The sequence below is a fragment of the Coloeus monedula genome, assembly GCF_965178545.1.
Source record: "Coloeus monedula genome assembly, chromosome: 7".
NCBI classification, from domain to species: domain Eukaryota; kingdom Metazoa; phylum Chordata; class Aves; order Passeriformes; family Corvidae; genus Coloeus; species Coloeus monedula.
Genome location: NC_138787.1, coordinates 38590418 through 38612149, shown reverse-complemented (window position 1 = coordinate 38612149; position 21732 = coordinate 38590418). Strand labels below are relative to the sequence as shown.

The window sequence follows — 21732 nt, the reverse complement described above, 5'->3', positions numbered from 1 at the left end:
CAATAATTTTCCATTTCCACCTGGAGTCAAGCATTCCCACCTTATCATCCAGCTGCCTGTAGAGACTGGCAATCTCCTCATCATATTTCTGCTTCTCCTCTGTGGAGATGCTGGCGACCACGGGGGTGATGTTATCAATGATTGGGGTGTTATCACAAGGCTCCAGGTTCTTCTGGTCCTTGGCACTGATCTGCTCCTCCTCGGGCACAGCTTCTCCTGCAGGAACACGACTCATGACAATCCCAAATCCATGGATACTTTAGGATGGGCCTTGCCAGCCACTGATGGACTCAGGGGAGTAAGGAAGGGCTTTTGTGCCACTGCCAGGGATACAAATGACATGGAAAAGGTGTGGGAAGGTGGCCACTCTCATGAGGAGGATGATTCCATGGAAATGCAAACTCCATGGACTCCGTGACCTTGGAGGTCTTTTCCAAGCTTAATGATCCTATAAGAACCAGCAACAGGTTGAACCCTAAAAGCACTGAAATCCTTTCACTCCCAGGATTAACTCCATGGATTAACAGAGGTGTAAATAAGGAGGGAAACCCCCAAATTCCAGCCTAAAATCTGCTGGCATTTAAATGTCTCTTCCTCTTGGGATTTCCAGCTCGAGGATAGACCAGAAGGGCACCAGGCCAGAGGTGTTCAAAACAATATTCACCTTCTGCCTTGCAAATTCAAGCACAAACACCAACTTCCACAGGTTGCCTGCACACAGCAGACACATTTCCTACAAAATCCCTGTCCCCAAGGAATATTTCCTTCGGGAACAGCGCTGTGTCACAATCACAGGCTCAGTGATGAGGGATGGGCAAGCTACTCATACCAGAAATTAAATCCACTCTCCCCAGAGGCTAGGGAGAGGCTCTGGGAGCCCCTGGATGCTGCTCAGGGAGTGGGGAGGTTACAGCCAGCCCTGATCCACAATCAGGTTTTTTTCCTTTCCCAGGAAAAGCTCCTATATTTTAGCCCCTGAAAGCTTTACCAGCCTTTCCTCTTGCCAATTTATCTCACTGGCAGGGGAACAGGTCAGCAGGACAAATATATCAAAGCCCAGAAAGGCTGAGTGGGGCCCCAAAGCAAAACAAAAAGGGCAAGAAAAAGCACAACCAACCAACCAGGTGATTTTTTTCCCAGCTTAAAGCAGGAAAAAGTGGAATTTGAAATCAAGCAGCATCACCTCTATCAAGGTACTTCAAATATTTTCTGCCCTGTTTCTGAAGGGTTGATGGTATTTTATATTATTAATGAGGGAAATGTGGATTGATTTTTTGCTGTTGGAGCAGAGAAGGAAAGGTGGGTTCGGTCAGAATGTGGGGCCTTGTACACAAAACAACACTCCTCAGGCTGTGGAGAATCCACCAGGAGCTTCCCAAAAGGAATGTTTAATTTGTCATCCACTGGATGAGAACCTCCTGCCTGTAAAACACAAGAGAATTGTGCACTTGGTGCTGAAACCCTCAGTGAGAATTGAGCTCACCCATTTCCTGCTGCCCTTTTCTTTTGTAGAATAAATCCTTCATTCCTGGAATAAGCTGTACCGGTGGAATATTATCCAAGATGTGATTTCTGTGACAGCTTCCTTTGTAAAAAGCCTCCTTCCTTCCAGAGGATGGGATTGCAGAAGGTCAGACAAGAAATCAATAATCTTTTGAATGCATTGCTGGGTAACCCTGATGGAACTGCAGCACTGAGGGAGGGGATGAGGAGGGGGATATTTAAACAAAAGGATCCATCCAGGCTTTTCTTTAAAAAAAAAAAAAAAAGGGAAGGAAATTCCTCAAGAACAGCAAGGAAATCGAAGTGGCCACATGTGGCAAACACGGGCAGAAGGAGGGAGAACAGAGCAGGTCCCAAATCCCCATCCCAGCATCTCCATAGCAATGGGGCTGTGCTGAGAAGGAAAAATTCCCTGTGCCAGGGTGTGCAGAGAAAGGCACAATCAGGGGGTAACAGCTCCTCTGAAAGAAACAGCACGGAGAGGTGGCAGAGGGAACGCTCTGCATCCCTGAGGAGCAGCGATTATCCTGCCAGGGTGGCAGTGGGATGGGAGACACCAGAGCTGCCCGTGCCACACCAACTGGGACTCGTCATTCAATCACCCTTTGCTCTTGGTTCAGGCTTTTCTCGAGACACATCCACACACAGAGCCTGGAGGACACGGAATTTAGAGAATACAAAGGACTCCAGAGCAGCATTCGTGGGGATTTGTTGGGATTTCAGGGAGGCAGGGTTGGTTTCTTTGGATTGGGGGGGGGGGGGGGTTTGTTGGTTTGGAGGTTGGGGGTTGATTTTTTACTCGTGAAATAAACAATTCAAACTGAGGATAGGTTGCTAAAATTATTTGTCAGCATTGCAGATTGAATTAATTTTTTTGCAATTTGTATTTCAATAAAAATTTGTTAATTTGTATTTCAATAAAAACTCTTTCATTTCTATGTATCCATATTCTGCCTCCTCTACCACCCTACAGCTGATGTTACAACCTACCCTGAACAGCAATTCCCCATGTCTCTAAACAGAAAATTGGCTGTTCTCAAGAAAAAATTTCATTTAGAAGCCACAGGAGCAGACAAATGGTGATTCTTCTAATCAGATGCCACTCCCTGTCATTGTGCTAAAGGACTAATTCTTCTAATGTTAAATTCAGTTATAAAAAATCCCCAAACCCAAGGTCCAATTACCTTCAAGCACAACGTTCCTCATGCCTGAGGAGCAGAATTATTTAAAAAAACCCCCAAATATAATGACGTTTTTCCTTTTCTTTATTAACATCATTAACAACATTAAAATTAGGGATGCCTCCCGTGTTCTCCACAGCTGAAATCACACTAATTTTGGCATTTTCACTGGTTCTTCCTGCAAATAGCTGCTGGTTTGCCTGGTTTCTGCCTCTTCACCTTTCATTATTGTTATGAAGTGTGAGTTATAACTGAGTGTGAGTTTAGAAGTAGTGATCAGACAGAATTTATTAGAACTGTGATTTAGGGCAGGATTTCAACACAGACACATCCAGCTCCCAGTTTTTGGCACCTACCATTCCTCCACCTGTTCAGCTCCAGCTCCAGGTGCTGGATAACATTCTTTAAACTCTTGTTCTTGTCCTTCTCCTTCTCATACTTCTTCTTCCACTCCTCTGCTGTCAGCTCCAGGTTCACAGACACCGTGTTCTTGATGGTCTTGGCCCTGCACAACAAAACCCAGGTCAGCTGCTCTGGGATTTTTATCCCAGTGCAACAGCGGGGATTGGGAATTTTTCTGTGATCCAGAGGGAAATTAACAAAGAAATTGTGGGTTCCCCATCGCTGGAAGCGTCCAAGGCCAGGCTGGATGGGGCTTGGAGGAACCTATGGAAGGTGTCTCTGCCCATGGGAATGAGATGAGCTCTGATGTCCCTTCCAGCCCAAATTCTAGGATTCTGTGAAAATGAGAAGCTCTGGAATCTGCTCCCAGGTTAAGGACAAAGCCAACTCCTGTCCTTGTTGCTGTGCAAGGTCAGCTGCCATGTCCAGCTTCAGCTGAGACCCCCCAGCAGCACCTTGGGCTCATCCCAACTCTCCACAACCACCCCTGAAACTCCCCCAGCAAAACTCATCCGTGTTTGGAGCATCAAAGGGAGTCAGAGAGGGAAATTCATCCTTCCTCAAAGCTGAACAGGCCTTTCAAAGCCCATTTCGGGGAGGGAGGGAAGGAAGGAGAGAAGGGAGGGAGGAGCCTGGGGGGGGTCACCACCAGGGAATGGGGTTATCCAGGGCTGAGCAAGGGATGCTGAACTCCTGCCAGAGCCTCTGGAGCCAGGCTCAGGAGTTCCTGCCTCCCTAGGCAGAAATATCCCAGATTTCAACCCTGCTAACAGCAACCAGCACCTCTTCATCATTGTGAAAGTGCTCAGCTCCAACCAAACCCAAACAATTGTGCCAGGAAGTGCAAAGCAAGCAGGAAACAATGCCCAGCACCTACTGCAGCAAATCCACGTTGAAAAAGGGAACCCAAACCAATCACTCTGAATTAAGAAAGCCTCAGATCTTGGCCCTTCACTGCTCAGACACCAAGTCCCTTCAAATGCCTCCAGTGTTCTTGAATAAAGCAGAGGATAAGGAAAGGAATAACAGACAAACCTCCAGCAGTTTATAAAGCTTCAGTGATTTGCACTCTGTGGCAAGCAGGAGTTTTATTATCCTTAAAAATATTTTAAAGTAACCATGTGCTTTTAAAATAATCCCAAATATTTTAAAGTAACCCTGTGCTTTTAACATAATTCCTAACGGGGTTTGCACATTGTCTCTGCTCAAGTTTCCACTCATTTAACTGTACCAGGGGAAAAAAAAAAACCCACCCCAGCAGGAAGTTTATCCTGATGATGGATGAAGCCCTTGCTGACAACTAAAATTAAAAATGATATAAAAACACAAGGAAAGATGGAGTAGAAAGAGAAAAAAAGCTGATTCACTACTAGCAGAGGAGCACTTGTACAATTTGATTGCTACAAAAGCTCCTGTGAAGATGGATTTTATTCCTGACATTTATTTTAATGGGGACATAATTCTTTTTTTCCCAGGAAAAATGAAGGAATCAGCAATCAGCCATGAGTCATGGGCCTTCCCCTAATGCTATTCAGGTCCTCAGCTGTGTCACAGCAGACAAATGAGACACCACAACCCAAGAGCCTGGAAAAGAATCCACATCAGGCAGCACCATTCCCACCCCAGTGCTGACAGAGAACGTTGTGCATGGATAATCCATGGGCTGCTCTGCATGGACCACCAGTCCTCCCAGGGAAATACAAGTGATTTCCTTCCTGCCAATTCAGTGCTGTTCACAAGGAACTCCTGGTCCACCCTAAACCCCAACCAAGCTCACAAATATTTCCCTATTTCCCCAGTTCTTGCAGTCCCATCCTCAGTGAGGATCCCCTTCAAAATGTTCCTCCTCCTAGGAAAGCCTTGAATGCTTAGCCAGGATGTGCAGAGTCACTTGGAAAACTGCTTTGCCCCAAAAAGAAAGGCAAATTTCTCTGATTACTGGGAAGAGCAATGAAACCAGGAGGAATGTAAGCTGCAATTTAACTTGGAAGCTGGAGTTCAGAGCTGTCAGTGCTCTCTGTTTAATTCCTGCATCCCAGTGCTCGTGTTTGCTCCACACAGGGCGTGATCTGGGCAGCAGAAGTTTGGATCTTCAGTAGCTAAAACTCATCTTGGCCACACAATGGGGAAATAAAACTACAAAGCAACTCTTTAACCCCATTTTGTTCATGGCCACTGAATTTTGTGGGCCAAAAGCTCCATGTGGTGGAAAACAACCCAATTTCAAACAAAGGCAAAGGTTCTGTATCCTCCAAACTGCTCAATTCTCTTTCAAACAATCCTAACTTGCCAGTAGTTTTCCTTTCTGCTGCTACACAAACCAAACAAAACAAGTAATTTTCCAAAGGATCCGAGTTCTCCTCAATTACCACAAAAGCAGTAATTACATAATGAGCCTGACCTATTTCTGCACACTTTCCCAGTGCATTTCATATCACTGTTACCAATAAATGCACATGCAAGAGAAATTTTCTTTCTGCATCCTTCCATACTTTTTGATCCTAAATTGTCCACATCCTCCAAACATCAGGTCCACGAGCTGCCATGGCAACCTCTCAAAGCTGTCAATATTACAGAGTCCACACTCTTTAATTTTCCTGATTTTTAAAGATACTTTTTACAACCATAACAATGACCCCTGAGGTGAAACTCAGGGAGAAGACACGTCTTAAAAAGCATCAAGAGCAGTGTCAGATACAGCAAAACTGAATTTTTCCACAGAAAACTGCCCAGTGCCTTTATCTTTCCCATAAAAATTTCAAGGAATTAAGATAACACTTTGTACTTCCTGCAGGAAAATCAACCGGGGCTTCCAAGCAGAGCAGGAAAATCAACTGGGGCTTCCAAGCACAGCAGGAAAATCAACTGGGGATTCCAAGCAGAGAAGCTTGGCCAACATAAACATTGACTTTTCTGGGAATGAAGAGACAGCACTCTGAAGTTCTCCAGTTTTTGACCAACTCCAGAAACCACAAGCTCTGGATTTCCAACACCTGGAGGAGCCCCAGGGATGCATCCAGGCTGATCCCAGCGGGACTCACCGCTGGCCAAACATCAGGGTGGACTTGGTCTCTGCCTCGTTGAACACGGAGGGGGAGCAGCAGATGACAATGGTGGTCCTGCAGTTCCCACCCAGGGAATCCTGGAGGATCCGGGTCATTTTGCTGTCTCGGTAGGGAACGTGGGTTTTCTAATCCAGATACAAGGAAGAGACAAGAACAGTTCTTTTAAACAGAGCAGTAAGAGAGAATGTGAGGCCAGGAGGAACGGATCTGAAGCACACAGTTGTTCTGATTGTGCCAAGGTTTGATAACCAGTGACATCACAGAGAATTAATTCCTTATCTCGGGCAGAACAGCCAAAGTGTCACTGGTTTGTGGCTGGTCAGCCAATGTTTTCTCCCTTCAGAACTGAAATGTGAGCTCCTTTTTCTCCCGTGGATGGCAAAGAAACAGATAAATAAAAGCCCCTGGGCACCCCCACGGACAGGATTACTCACAGTTCCCTCAGCCAGCGCCGAGATCACATTGCCCAGAGCAGACAGAGACTTATTGATATTTTTAGCTTCATCCAGAACAGCCCCCTCTGCTCCAGTTTTGCTGACCTGCCAAAGAGAGCAGGCGAGAGTCAGGCTCTGCTGGCAGCACACACAGCCCCAGCCCCACAGAGCTGTGCCTAAAGATGCTCCTGCAGGAGCAAATCCCAGCTTAGCTCAGCATGGACGAGGAGAATTTTACATCAGCTTTTCTGTTAGCACATGCCTCTAATAATTCCACTTCTCTCCCACTCCAAGAGCAAGCTGTCCCTAATTTTATTCAGGGAGAAGTCTGTGCTCACTTGAGGACATTTGGGAAGCACTTCCAAGGCCAAGCTGTCCATACAGACAGGGAGCACCACAGGGAGACTCTCAGTGGCCACCAAATGAGCATCTTGGCTCTGTATTTTGCTTGCATGGACCAAAAATATCAGGCCAGGTTTTGTTCGTGGCCACTGCCTCCTTTTGCAGGCCAAAAATGACACGTGGTGGAAAACAATCCATTTTCACACCAAGACAAATGTCTCCTAAAAACTGCTAAATTCTATTTCAAACCATTCTAACTTGCTGGTATTTTTCCTTTCTGCTACCACGCAAATATAACAAAACGAGTAATTTTCCAAAGTATCCAAATGTAGGATAAAGCCACATATTTTTCATTAAATTAAAACTCTCTGTACTTTCACCTAAAAATGACATAAAGTAAAAATAGTTGTGTCTTTTAGGAAGACAACCTACCCAGGAAACCCCAATCTCAGGTTTTCTGTACCATGTCCAGACATAACAAACCACAAAAGTTTATTTTTCAGAGAAGAGCAGTGCCTGTCCAGGCCCTCACTTCATAAACATCATAAAGAGCTTTTAATTTAACATTCATATGCAATCATTACCATGATTAATTACTCTGACAAATCACTTCTGCATTGTACCCAAGGGTTATCAATTAACATGTCACAATGAGCAACCCAAAATCCCAATAAACCTGATTTTGAACACTCCAGAAGACATCAGAATGAGAATTGGGAAACATTTTTGCATTGCAGCACTACTCTAAACCTTTACTCTTTTGGTAAACAGATCAAAGTTCTTTTTCTGGGGTTTATTTTTCCACATTGGAAAGCAGAAATAGTCACCACAATCAAGATTCAGGGAGCTTCAAGGAGACTTGAAAACTGCATTAACTGCTGGTATTTCATCTATTTAATATGTGAAATAATTACAGAAAAATCTAGAACCAGGACATGACAATATGAGCAAGTGAGAACATCTAATTTGATAAATTATATAAAAATTACATTCCTTTTTCCAGCTCCACAGATGTAAATGTAAAGCTATATAAAAGTACACTGGTTCAGCTCACTCCATTATAAATGCAGACCTTGGGGGGTTGCCTTTCACACCAATAATTCTGATCTGCTCCTTTCCTCCAGCCCGCATTAACCAAAAAATTACAACAGCCCTATTAATGATAATCTAAGGTGAGAGTTCTGTGAAACCTCTCTGAAACAACCTCACATCCTCAGTGTGGTGATCCCAGTGGGAGCAGTCCAGGAGAAAGGAGAATTTACCTTCTCACTCCCAGCCAAGTCCACCAGGTAGAGCTTCCCACTGAGCTTCTTCTCCGTTTCCACATTTTCCTGTTTGATGTTAATGAGGAAGATGCTGTGGCTCCTCGAGCTGTGCTCATTCATATCTGCAACCACAGGTCAGGGCTTTTGTTTAAATGCCTTTCAAACCTGGCAGGGAATTCCATCCCATCCGAGCTGGCCCATGGCTACCAAATTCCAAACCCCAAAGAAGTTGGGCGGGTCTCGGTGTGACTCTGGGAGGGGATCTCACATTTAGGCAAAGTTTTCATCCAAACCACACTGTTTAGACTCAAATGTCACTTTTTTATTGCTTACCTAGGTGAAAATCCCCCTTTGCCCAGGTCACAGGTAAAACACAGTTGCAGTTTCAGCTTCCACTTAAAAATAAGTTTGATTGTAACCAGGTTATGCTGGAATTTCATAAAGTAGCAACAAGAAAATACTAAGAATCAAGGAACCACTTTCTCACTCAGCAAATTAGTATTTGGGTATTTTTTGTTAAAGAAAATAGCAGGAGCAATGGGAGGAAATGTTGCTCAGAACAAATTTCTATCAGTACGATGGCAAAAAAAGCAATGTAATATTTACCAAAGCAAGAAGGCAGGGACAGAGAAGAGAAAGGAGTTAACCAGGGCATCAAAAGAAATAAAATTAAATTAAAATTAAAAACAGAAACACAAAAAACCCCAAATATACCCAAAATACCACCCCACCACCAAGAATTTCTTTATAAACTGAGGTTCTGCCAAGGTGACTGCTTGGATCAGGGACATCTTCCGGTACAAATTTGGGAACAGACCCTTTTATCCCCATTCATGCAACACAACATCAACAAGTTTGGATTCTTTTGGGGTTTAATTCCTGAAGACTTGTTTGTTTTGCCATCACTGGAACCCAATCCAAGTCACTGCTTTGCTGGGATAAGCAGGCAGAGGCTGAAAATTGCCCTATGCTCTCTGGCTGCTGTTTGACCAGGGAATTACAGCCCAAAGGAACATGTAAGTACATCATTTTAGCTCTTTGTAATTCCAAAGTATCTTCAGCCTGAGCCCAAATCTGTGCTGTGGTGTTTTATGGAGCAATTCCAGTTCACGCCACGCCTTAAATTCAGAGTTCAGAGCTGACAGTCAGTGGAGGTTCTGTACAAAAGTACAGTCAATTGACTGAAAGTGTTATCATTCCAGCAGCACTACATCGTTCACAGACTAACTCTGAGTCCTTGGTGGACAGGAGGGATCAATAAATCCCTTGGAAGCACAACCACCCCCTCTGGAGAGCCAGAGAATCCATGGACACTCACTTGTCACGGCCACGTGCCGGTTGGCCTTCCCTTCGTCGATGACATCCAGGACTTCTTCAGGACTGGATACGAATCTTTCTGTACAACCCTGGGGACAGGCAAGTCAGCAGTGTTTAGCAGGAATGAATCAGGAGTGTTTAGCAGGAGGAGCATTTAGCACTAATGAACAAAATAATTAGGAGAACCATCAGCATCCCACAGGATCGTTGGCGAGGCAATGGACCCGAACGTGCTTTGGGGTGATTTTCACGGGGAACTTGGGAGCCAATTTTTTTCCACAAGATTAAAGACTCGGTGAAATCCAAACACACAGCACGAAATTTTCCATGGGAAACATGGAGTGATACAACACATACTCCTAATTCGGGTTAGATTTCACACCCAAGTTAATTTTTCCCCCTCAAACTACAAGACAAAATGCAAAGTCCTTCTCTCTTCATGCAACAGCACTGAATAATTTAATTTTATGGGGTTTTTTTGCTCCTCAGGCTGAGAATAAACAGAAAAATATTATACATCTATCATTTAGGCTCACATATGTTCATGTCAAGCGTATTGCATTCAAGTGAGGACCCAGAAAGTCGTACAAGTAATTCCTAACCCAACCAATCTGTTCTGAGCTCTTGCGAGATTACAGCATCCACGCAGCAAAATATTAAAGAACAAAATTCCTCAGGTTGTTCTCTTTCATATCTGACATGAAAGGGGAATGTGAATACTTAAAATTTAACAGCATCCTAACAAAATGGCAACGTTCAAAGCCAGGAAAATAAAACAAACATGATTCAAGCCCATTAATATTTCAGGAAACTTGTTTAAACCCAGGAACCAACACAACCTGAACATTCAAGGCTTCAAACAGGAGTTGAATTATTTCAGCAAACACACTGGATGCAAATGGAAATGTGTAAATAAATGCACATGTGCGAAAGAATGAAAAGCTGAGGATTAAATTATTCTTTTACCTTAACATATGGGACTCTGTTTTTATCTTCATGTACAGCGAGGTTTGTCTTTGACACTGGAAAAGACGTGCAGATCATTAGGAATATTCCAGAGGTGATAAATAACGTGTCAGCTCCAGGCATGACAGACACATTTTGGGGATGGGAATTTGTAAATGAGGTCTGCAGTCACTCCCCACTCCTTATGAACCTCTCATATTTCTGACACATAGAAGTTGTTCCCTGCTCTGTCAGTCTTGTACCTGTTTATTTATAGTCAACTTCGGGGCACAAAACCTTTTGTTTATTGCTTAGGTGAATCAAATAAGCCCAGACTAAGCTGGGTTTTGGCAAAGCAGAGGAGACAGGAGAGCAGCCTGGGATTCAGAACAGCTCAGTGTCACACTTACAGTCATTTCTACATTTACAGTCATTTCTACATTTACAGTCACTTCTACATTTACAGACATTTCTACATTTACAGACATTTCTACATTTACAGTCACTTCTACATTTACAGACATTTCTGTCCTCACACTGATTAACAAATTCACCTTCATTAACACACAACATGCAGAGGTAGAGGCATGAACTGTGCAAGAAGCAGATCCTCCCCACCAAACTGCCTGACAGAAGCAAGGGATAATTCTAAAACACTCCCTGCATTTTGGAATCAGTTTTCCTTGAGGAACACACACATGGCCAAGGAGGCCCAGCCCTGCCTTGCAGGCTGTGAAATCCTCAGCGCCCTCTGATTCAGAACGAAGCTCGTGCTCTGCAGAGGCAGGTGCACAGGAGACAGATCAGATGATTTAAACTGCAAAATTCTCCTGCTCAAACCCTGGCACACAGTTTAAATTTAATCCCCTCCCAAATAAAGTCAGTTTCCCCTCAGGCTTTGGTTCAAAGCTCTGCATGAAGCCAAGGCGCTCAGTCACGTAAGAAGCACAGAACTTACCATCAAGTAGGTCCCTTATTTTGTCCAAATATATCTCAAAGTAGGAAACCTAATTAAATAATCACAAACATTACAGATTTAAACGTTGCTGATTTAATGTATTGCTGTCTCTGTGTTTCCACCCCTGTCAAAGCACCAAAGTAAAAATAAAATCCCACCTCCCACACAGTTTGAATTACATCTTTCGTGAGAGCACGCTTGTGTCTTGAATGATTTACAAGCCATTGATCTTTCTCCATTTATCAATGATTCATCAGGAAAGTACACAAAAAAACCTTCAGGCAAATCTTCTCCTTTTTTTTTGGGTAACACAGGCAGAATTGACAAAAGCACTGAGCTGAATCAAACCAATCCAGCTCCCGCCACACCTGTGCAGCCACGCCATGAGAAGGGTTGGGTTTGAGGACTGTAGCAGATTGTACATTGATTTTCACCCCCCCAAAAGCAGAGAGCACCTTTACCATACAATTTCCATAAGCCTCAGCAATACATATGAAATTAAACTTTTAAATGAAGCACACGTGACGGTTCTGCCTTGAATCAAATCCAAGGAAGAAAATGAAAATGAGCTCTGCTGTAACAAAGAGAGACAATTGTCCTCAAGAAAAAAAAATTAAGGAGAAGGAGAATGAATGAATGAATGTATGAATGAATGAATGAGTTTCCTAATAAAAGGGTATTTGACTCACAGAAGCAAACAGAAATATGGGAGGGGAGTAAGGTCTAGCCCTTCCCTAATTCAGGTTTATCCAGATTATTCAGCAGGAAAGGCTGCGTTCCAGGTATCAATGAACTCCTGGTATTTAGTGAAGTCTCATTTTCTCTCATCTGAAGAATAATGTCTGGGCTTTTTATACAGGTGAGTTGATCCTTCCATGTAACAACTGCTATTAAATACAGATATATTTTGCTTTTGTGCCTTTACTTCCCCATTTAAAGCCCTCCTCTGGACCAGCTGATTCCAAGAGCCCACTTAGGCCAGATTTAATATTTCACATTGAAAACCAACACATGGAGGAGAGACCAAATTCTAAATGGATCCCCACTAGAGAGAGAGGGGGGGGAAAATGCTATTAATTCTCAGTGCTGGCTCAGTTATTAGAAGAGTTTGGTTAAACCGTGGCTGCTGATGACAGAACACTCCTCTCCCTGACAGCTCCTTGTACAAGCACTCTCTGCTGCTCAGGCAGCTTTTCTGGGAGAGATTGATCAGCTCTGGTGGGAAACCACTGGAACAGTGCTGGCAGAATGTGGTTTCCAACATGACACACCAGGAGTTTCCCGTGACTTGGGGTCCCCATCTCTTGGTATCCAAGGGCTGTCGCGTGGAATTGCAGCAGCCCCGGGAAAGCTTTCCAGAGGAGGGGAGGGAATCTGTGCCACTCCTGTGGGAATTCAGAGGGGTCTCTCCATCTTTTACAATCAAAGGTCTCTGCAAGTATTTCGTGGTTTATTTGTAATATTTTTTCTGCCTGTACCTCATTGCTGAGAAGGTTCCCAATAAATGACTGAGCCCTTCCAGAAGCTGGTTCAGAGGTGCAAGGTTATTAAAATAAATACACAAATATTCCCCCAGGAGCACTTCAAAGAATTTAACGCAAATAGCACTAAAATAGCACTTATCTCTAACTTTTAGGCACAGAAAGGACAGAGAGCTCCATTCTCAGTGAGCAGCAGGAGAAGGGAGAATGTTTTTACATCTATCTGTGCTCAGCTACCGAAGTATTTAGGCCTGGTTTTGTTTTGGGGCAGGGATGACACAGAGAGCTCCTTTCCCCTGCAATCCATGGCCATTTTACTGATGTCTGCTTGGAAAGAAGCTGCAGCCTGACCCCGGCTCTGCCAGATGGACCAGGGCCCCCCACGGCTGAGAGCTCCCTGGGACACGGGATGGACAGTGGGAATTAAAGGTCACTCCGAAGCATTTGGGACATCACATGGCTGGGATGAAGGAAGGGACATGGAAAAACATGGCAGCTGTTCCAACGGAGCCTTGGACCTCCATCAGAAGGAGCCTGTGCACCAGGAATTCAAAAATCACTTCTAAACATCCTTCCATGGACTGCCCAATCTTCCGCCACTTCCAACCCCACATCCTTGAGATAGGATGTCAGTCTTTTCCCAAATGTCCTGCAGTTCCATGGGATTTCTGGTCATACCCAGTGGGGTCCAATCTCTGGAGAAGCTGCAGTTAATCAATATTTGGCCACCCAAAGGGTGGTTCCAGCAAACCTGAGCCGGACACACACTCCAGAAAAAAATTCCAGTAGCTGCATGAGGTGATTTCTAGGAAGTACCCTCAGTAATAAATACTGGATTTTGAGTTACAAAAGGGATGGAGGAGAAACCCCCCCCCACAACATTCCAAGGCAGATCTTCCATGGATTTCCTTCCCTTCGACCCATTACATAACATGTCACTCCACATTTACCTTTATGTGGAACTCCAGGTTCTCATCCATGGAGTAGATGTGATCAAAGATGTCGTGTGCAATTCTGGGGATGATTCCCATGAGCTGAGGGTCATGCAGTTTTCCCTGCGGACACAAAACCCAATGGTAACTTGGGAATCCTCCCTCAGGGACAAGACAGGAGGGAGATTTATCCAAACTTTCCTCTTCCAGAGGGTCCCTATAAATGTTTATTGCTCTGGGGAGGGGTTAACTTGATGTTAGTGCTCAGAGAAGGTGTCAGAACCAACTCCACACCTTGGAATTCCTCACGCCACGGAGAACCCCTTTGTCCTGTCAGCTCCTGCTGCTGTTTCCACTCTCACCCTCTGACTGAGAAGCACAACAAACATCCAACTCACAGCCCGATTCTCCCTGTAAAGCAGGATTTTGGGAATTTGTCAGTGACAAGAAGCATTGAAACATCCTGTTCCTCCTTCCTGCTATGCTGGGGGAAGCTCTGGGCGATGGGGATTTGAGGATTCCAGTCCAATTCCAATTCCCGTTCCAATTGGAGCTCACTGGCCCTATTGCCAGGGAGCCATGCCTCACAAACACTCCTGCTTTCCATATTCCTCTGCACAACCACCTTCCCCTGTTCCTCCAGGAACTGAGGATTAACTCATCCCAACAATTGCCCTGCGTTGCTCTCCCAGGCACGTCCGGGAGAGGCAACGCCACGGAAATGGAAACAGAAACCTCATTTTGAGACAAAACCCTTCTCTGACCACAGCTCACACTGAAATGCTGCTTCCAAACGTTCCATGAAACTGCTTAAATATGCACTAACAAGTCCACAGTCAAAGATTCCATCAGAACACGGTGTCTGGAATCTCTGGTACACCTCTGGGATAAATCTTTGTCCAATTAAAACTGCCCACGTCAGCACAAAAAAGATTCTTACTCCAAACAGTGGTAGGGAATTGTTATTATTTTAGAAAAATATAGCAGGTAACCACACAATTCCCAGTCATGGGAGGTCAGATTTGATCTGTAATTGCTAAATTTTTTTTTTTACCTTTTTTTTTTTAGCAAAATAGAAGAAAACCATGCACTCGTGTATGTGGTTTTTATTATTACGTTTGTCAGTGACCAGTGGGTCACACTGACCTGTTTTCCCACTTTTTCAGCTTTTATTAGCATCCTTAAATACAGTGAAAAATATAGATATTATATATATAAAAAATAATATATAAAATAGGTAATATATAAGTATATTCTATTGATACATAAATATATTGTGTTAATATATAATTGCATTAAGATATAATTATATTATGTTAATATATAATTGTATTATGTTAATATAAAATTATAGCTATATTCTAAGATATAATAATAAATAATAGACTACAAATAATATATAGTACATAAAAATTTTGGCCTAAAATACAGGCTAAAATATAAATTTTAGCCACTGCCTTGTTTAGCCAAAGCCGGTGGAATGGCAGTGAATTTCCCAGCACCAGCCAGGGATGAAGGCAATTTCACACAAAGAACTGACACCACCTCTCCCTCCACCCCAGAGCCTGTGGTTAAAGCACTGATTGGGTTCCTGGCCCTGAATTCCACAAACATCTTGAGGGGGAAAAGAAAAAGGGATAAATCAGCTCCATTGCTGACTGCTTTCCCTACAAAGCAGCACTCAGCTGGAGCTAAACTGTGAATATTTTATTTATGTTATACAAATCACATCCCCTCCTGCAGCAGTTAAACCCTACACCACACCCAACTTCTCACTGAGCTGCTCCAAAACTAAAAAGTCCTCCCCATCTGAGGCACCATTTTATTTCAGATTATGAGAATGGGGAAAAAAAAGGTAATTAATTAAATTAAATCCTTGAGGAAGGGGAAAACTTGAATATACGAACACCCCCCAAGACTTTGTTCTCCCTTGCTCCACCACACCGTGAGCGCAGCCCCATTTCCACACTCTCCATCCCTTCTCCCCGGAGAAACCCCTGAAAATCTCACTGGAACCAACCCTGTGCTGCTGCTCAGGGAGTTTTCCCTAAGAGGGGAAAGGAGCTTTTCCTAAACTGGGATAAACAGGGATTTGCTGGGATTCCTTCAGGGCGCTCAACTCCAACCCAAGCTGTGCCTACACTCCAAAGCACAGCAGAACACGGAATTCCTAAGGCAGCCACAAAAGCAGGAACGCTCCAGCCACTTTCCTGCAGTGGTTTTGGTGGAGCTGGATTTTACCTCAGCCAGAGGAGCCTTCAGATTCCAACTTGTGCTGCAGAGACCTCTGGCAGCACCAGGTAAACTTATCCCTTAAAAATTTTTCGGAAGTGACAATAATTGCATTTAATTCAATATTCTCGCAAGCCCCATGGTAATTGTATTTTCCTTTCCACAGCTCCTCTAGCTCAGAGGAGAAATCCAGGTGTAAAACCTGAAGTGTAAGGGACACTCAGCCACAGCTGCCACTGTTAAAATCAGTAGAAATTTCCGTGGATTTGCATTCAAACAAGAGGGGATGGAAGTGGATTCCACTTTTATTTATTGAATGGTTTGGGTTGGAAGGGACCTTACAGCTCATCTCAGTCCATGGGCAGGGAATCTCCCACTGCAAGAGAGGGACCAGAAACAGGAAGGCAAGAACAAGGACAAGGTGGGCTGGAAAGCTGGAATTAAAAATGGAAAGAAACCACAAATATTCTCATGGATTCTGCTGTAACCTCACGGAAAAAGGGTTTGGAAAACTGTGGTGCTGCTGCCACTGCAGCTGGGAAATTCCTCCAAAGAGTTCTGTGCTCGTTAAAGCTCAGATATTAATAAAAACAGTAATTTCCACAGGTGAAGTGCAACATTTGAGGCAGAGCTGGTTTCATTCAGGATGTTGATACAGTAACATCGATTTATGGGGACCGAGCACTGAAAGCTCTGCTGTGGGGTCAAAGCCCATCAATTTAACTTATGGTAAAATAAAAAAGTGCTTTTTCAAGTTTTATCCTGCTATTCAGGCAGCAAAGAAAGATCTGTGCCTGTCAGAAAGGCTGTCCTGGCTGTGTTCTAGCCCCATGTCCTGGTGGAGCTTAACACCAACACTGTGAAGCATTTCCCATTTCCCATTTCACAGAAAATCCCCCGTAACAGCTTTTCCAAGAGGATTTACTATTTCTTCAACTTCAGACTATTTTTTTTCCCCCTTCCACAACACACTTTAGCAACTTCACAAGAGGATGTAAGGCTAAGAGGGGGATTAAAGCTGAATACAGACTTGATTCCACTTTGAAATGACAGCTTTTCCTTTATTAAAGGAGGAAAACAGCCGTTTTTCCACGGTCATTTCCTTTATCACCCGCTCAGAATTCTGAATATAAATTGGCTTTAGGAGATCTTTCCCAGGCCATGTGGAAGCACCAGCTCGAGCCCTGCAGACATTTTGATTTAATTACACCCAGAGCTGGTGGATTACTCAAGGATTGTGCCATCTGTGAGGCCTGAGCCAGTGATTTCCCCCCCTCCTCCCAAGGACAGACTTAATTAGACACCACTGATTGCACCCTCCAGGAATGCAGTGATTTTCCCAAGGCCCCGTGGCTCTCATTGTCCTTTAACCTTCAGGTTTGGTGGCTCACCTGTGGTAATTGTGGAACAAAACCACGGGGTGCTGCTGAACCCAGGAAAACTCAGTTTTAACTCCCCCAGAGCCCAGCTTTGCTGAGCTGAGATGCCCCAAGCCACAGACACCCAGTTTGGGGAGGAGCAGCCTCATGCAAGGATGAAATCCTTGGAATTCAGCAGGAATACCTAAATAGCTTCTGCCTAACCCAAAAAAAAAAAAACCCAAACCACAGGAAAAGCCCTGCTCTGTCACCCTCAGAGCAGCAGGAACATGAACAGACTCAGCATTTCAGCCCCTGGAATTTGCTGTAATTCCGTGCCCTTCTCCAAGAATTCCAACCCCATCCGTCTGTGCTGCAGGATGCCAGAGGGGCATTCCCAGAAGGAGACTGCAAATGAGAAACCCAAGAACCAAGGCAGGAATTTCCCTAATCCTGCAGTGCCAGGGAACTCCGCAGACTTTTACTGCTGCTCTCATCCGTGGATTCACAAACCCCCCTCAAACCCTTTAAAACACAAACATTCCTGTAATGACAAACAAGGAGAAACCACACCTGATGTGTTCTGCTCACCGTTTGTTCCCAATAAATCTGGGATTTACTCAGATATCTGTGGAAAAACCTTGAGGAAAAATCCACATTGACTGAACTGCTGAAGGCAGGAGGAGCTGAACATTCCCAAATCCACTTTTCCACGTTTCTCCCAGCTCAGAGCTCTGCCTTGCCCAGGTAATTGGCACATGGAATTTTCCTCCTCCCCCCAAACTGGTTGATTTTGCCCCTGTACCTCCATAGTGTGTGTTTTTCCTGATGAGGTCTGTCCATAAGCAAAGATTGTCCCGTTGTAGCCTTCCAGAACATCTGCAAGGAGAAGGAAAACAATTAAAACTTTTTAATGACATCCTCAAGCTGAATTATCAGCATTTTTTAAGTCTTTAAAGTGTTGGAGCTGAATTAGGAAGTAGTTTGGGCAATAAAGAACGGGGAAAATATGAGATATTGAGCTAATTTTAGGGCCAAGAAAATCATAATAAAATCTAAATTACAGAATTGTAGAATTATTGGCATCTCTGTCACTCTCCTGCGAGAAAAACCTCTCTGGACATCAGATATCATCCAAACACATCTGTGGAACACGGGGAAGAAAAAGCTGAACTGCATTTAAAACCATCAGGCACCCTGGAGAAAATCAGACAAATTCCCAGATACTCCTTATTATAAATTCACATTCTATTTCCTACTTCTGTATCACAGTTCACGGCCTCATTAATTTCCAAGCCTGTCTGCAAAGCAAGAAGAAAGTCAAATGAACAGGAATTTGAAAACCAGCTTCTCTCAGGGCAGAATGAATAATTTGATACTGGATTCAGATACCAAAATATTGACTTTGCAGTGACTGCCCACTTCCAGCAGTCTGGGAGGGCTGTAAATTGTATTTGTGATGTTTCCCATCCTCTGGATCTCCTTTAATAGAGGTTTCCAGGCAAAGAAAAAAATGAAATTAATTAGATTATAGATGATATGTCATATAGATGGCATTTACATAAATACACAAATAATCCCCTTATTTGCAGCTCCACGTAGGTGCTCCAGACAGGAAGGAAGATTGAATAAGATACAGTAGAAAAATAGAAAAACAGTCTTGAACTCAAAGACAGTGACAAAGTTAGAGGCCATAATTACTGTCCTTCTGGAATTAACATTTTTAATTAATTTAACATCCTCAGCTGCCCACAAAAATAGAAACACTGCTTGCTTTAAGGAAACAAAGTTTAAAATAATTGATTATCAATAATTATGGGATGGATAAAAAAAATCCAGTTGTACTATTCCATAGGAGTTCATTACTACTATTTCATCTTCCTGCCAAATTTGGTTATTTTTATTTTTTTTAAATAGCTTGAATTAAAAACAAGAAAGTGAAAAAAAAGAAAAAAAAAAGGGTTATTATCTCCAGGTAAATGCAAGGTACCAACTGAGCTCACAGCCAAGGGGGAAAATAACCTGATTAATCAACTGTTATGTAAGAAAATTGCTCAGAATTTGCATCAATATTTGCATTTTGCTGGAGGAAGCAGAGATAAGTCATTTACCTTCTCAATTAGCAAAAAATACCTTATCCTATTAAGGAAAAAAAAATAGCCCTCTGCATCACCTGCAGTGAAAACAAGTCAGAGGTGTCAGTATTGAGGTTATTTTTGTTGGAAGATTTTCCACCTGAAGTCATTTATGGGCCATCTGTGCACTGAATCCAGAGAGAAACAGCCCCCGACAGAAAGAACAAAACTCCAAAGGGAGGGGGGGAAAAAATCAGATTAACAAAGGACTGAACCAAGATCAGGTGGGATTTTTAAGTAATTCCCAGAAAAAAAGGAAGTCTGAGTGGTTTTGTCAACTCCTGGCCCACAGTGATTCCCAGTTTTTCCCCAAAATCCTCCTTCTGCCCCTCAGCTGCTGCCTTTTTTTCCTGAGGATGGACACAACAAACACATTCCCACAGCCACATTTTTAGCCCTGTACTTCTCTTTTTCACCCATCATCTTCCCCAATTCCTCAGATTTACAACCAGAAAAGTCACTCAGCTCCCAGGTGGGAGCAACACCACCACCCAAAAAATCCTTTAAAGCCATTTTCTCCTCCTCCCAGGCCACACACACGTGCACTGAGGTGCTCCGGTGCTCCCAGACATTCCCCCTTCCGTGGAATTGCAGGAAAAATGCAAAATCCAGGCCCACATGTGCACCTGGGTGGATTCAGGAGATAAAAACTGGGGTTTTGGGCAACAGAGAGCAATAGAAAGCAAAGCAGAAGTCGTGGCAATCACACCCTGTTGTCCCCTGGCAGATTTGGGGCTATTTGGGAGCTTTGGTTAAAAAGAAGCAATCCCCACTGGTGATTCCACACACATTTCCACTGCTGGCACTCTGGCCCTCAGGAGTCCCTTCCTCCTCCCAAAAACTCCCTGTTCCCCATGTTTCTCACGTCAGGAATGTGAAACACTTGGGCAGGGATGGAGCTGTTTGCTCAGACCTAATCCCAGGCCTTGTTTGGTAAAAACCCCCTCGTTTGGGTCATTCTGATTGTCAATATAGTTATTCCAAGCATTGCTCCAGGGCCAGCAGGCATTTTCTGGGATGGCAGGAATCACAGTGGAGCCATCAGCCATTCCATGGGAGCGCAGTGAAACCGGAGAGCAAACGGGAACCTTGGGAAGCTGCCTGGAAAACCCTCAGGGATTCATTCACACGGTGCCCCAAGTTGTGCCACACTCAGCCCCCCTTTCCATGCAGGAAATTACAGGGAATGCAGCCCATCAGGAACATTTCACAGCCTGCACTTTATTAGGCTTTAAAATGGAGATTAAATGGAAGGAAATCTAAGTCCAGAGCTCCGGAGCTTCACTCCAGGGCTGCTGTGCTCTCCCTCCCTCCCTGTCTTGCCCTCTCCTCTTCCCCCTCTCCTTCCCATCCTTCACCTCCTTGTTCTCTCCTTCTCTCTTTTCCCCCCATTTCTCTCTCCTTTTCTTCCAAACCTTCCCCTCACCAACCTTGCCTTTCAAAATACCTGGGAAGTCCAAATCAACCCACATGGAAAATACATTTGAGTGCTATTTTCAAACGGAATTTGGGAAGTATTTGCCTTTCTCTTTGGTTCATAAAGACAATTCAGTCAGTGATTCAGTTCTTCCCAATTCCTCTCGCAAAGGATTTTATTTCTCTCACCATTTTTGGAGGAAAACCAACTTCCAAAGGGGATATAAAGGCCCTCCACAAATTCACCAGCAGCACACCCGGTAGGATTGAAACAGCTCCCCAAACTTCCAGGCAGTGCAGTGGTGTGTCAGCAGCCTGAACTAACGATCCCTGAACTCCACAAATCCAGTTTTTATTAAAGGCTCACCCATCTGAGGGCAGAGCTGCTGTAATCAGACCCCTCTGAGAAGAGGAAGCCGAGTTCTGACTCATTTCTGCTCTCCAACACCAAATAACTTTCCCTCTGGTCCTTCCCCCCCATCACCTGGGCTGCCCCAGGTTGGGCTGCTCGAGGTTTTCTGAGTGAGCCAAACAAATTCCTGCAGAGCTGCTCCAAGGGTTTGGAGCAGGACCCTGAAACACCAAAATAAAAACCTTGGAGGGCACAGGGACACCCCACAAGGCCAGGGAACAATGAGGGTTCTGCTGATAACCCCTGGATGCTGCAGTGTGGTCACAAATCCAGCCCTGAGCTCCAGGAATGGCTGGACAATGTTCCCAGAGTCGTGGTGGGACTTTTGGGGTGTCCTGTGCAGGGCCAGGAGCT

At 44.1% G+C, this 21732-nt stretch overlaps 1 protein-coding gene across 1 annotated transcript in view; it reads right to left on the bottom strand.

Moving 5' to 3' along the window:
- KIF5C (kinesin family member 5C) overlaps positions 1-21732 on the bottom strand; it is a gene marked incomplete at both ends in the record, with an annotated part of 59859 nt that overhangs the window by 17762 nt on the left and 20365 nt on the right. The window contains 10 exons of the mRNA XM_082284780.1: positions 41-216; positions 3041-3189; positions 6128-6276; positions 6586-6690; positions 8190-8314; positions 9511-9598; positions 10476-10531; positions 11413-11461; positions 13844-13948; positions 18221-18294. Of these exons, the coding sequence (XP_082140906.1) occupies positions 41-216; positions 3041-3189; positions 6128-6276; positions 6586-6690; positions 8190-8314; positions 9511-9598; positions 10476-10531; positions 11413-11461; positions 13844-13948; positions 18221-18294 (1076 nt within the window). The remainder of the gene's footprint in view (positions 1-40; positions 217-3040; positions 3190-6127; positions 6277-6585; positions 6691-8189; positions 8315-9510; positions 9599-10475; positions 10532-11412; positions 11462-13843; positions 13949-18220; positions 18295-21732) is intronic.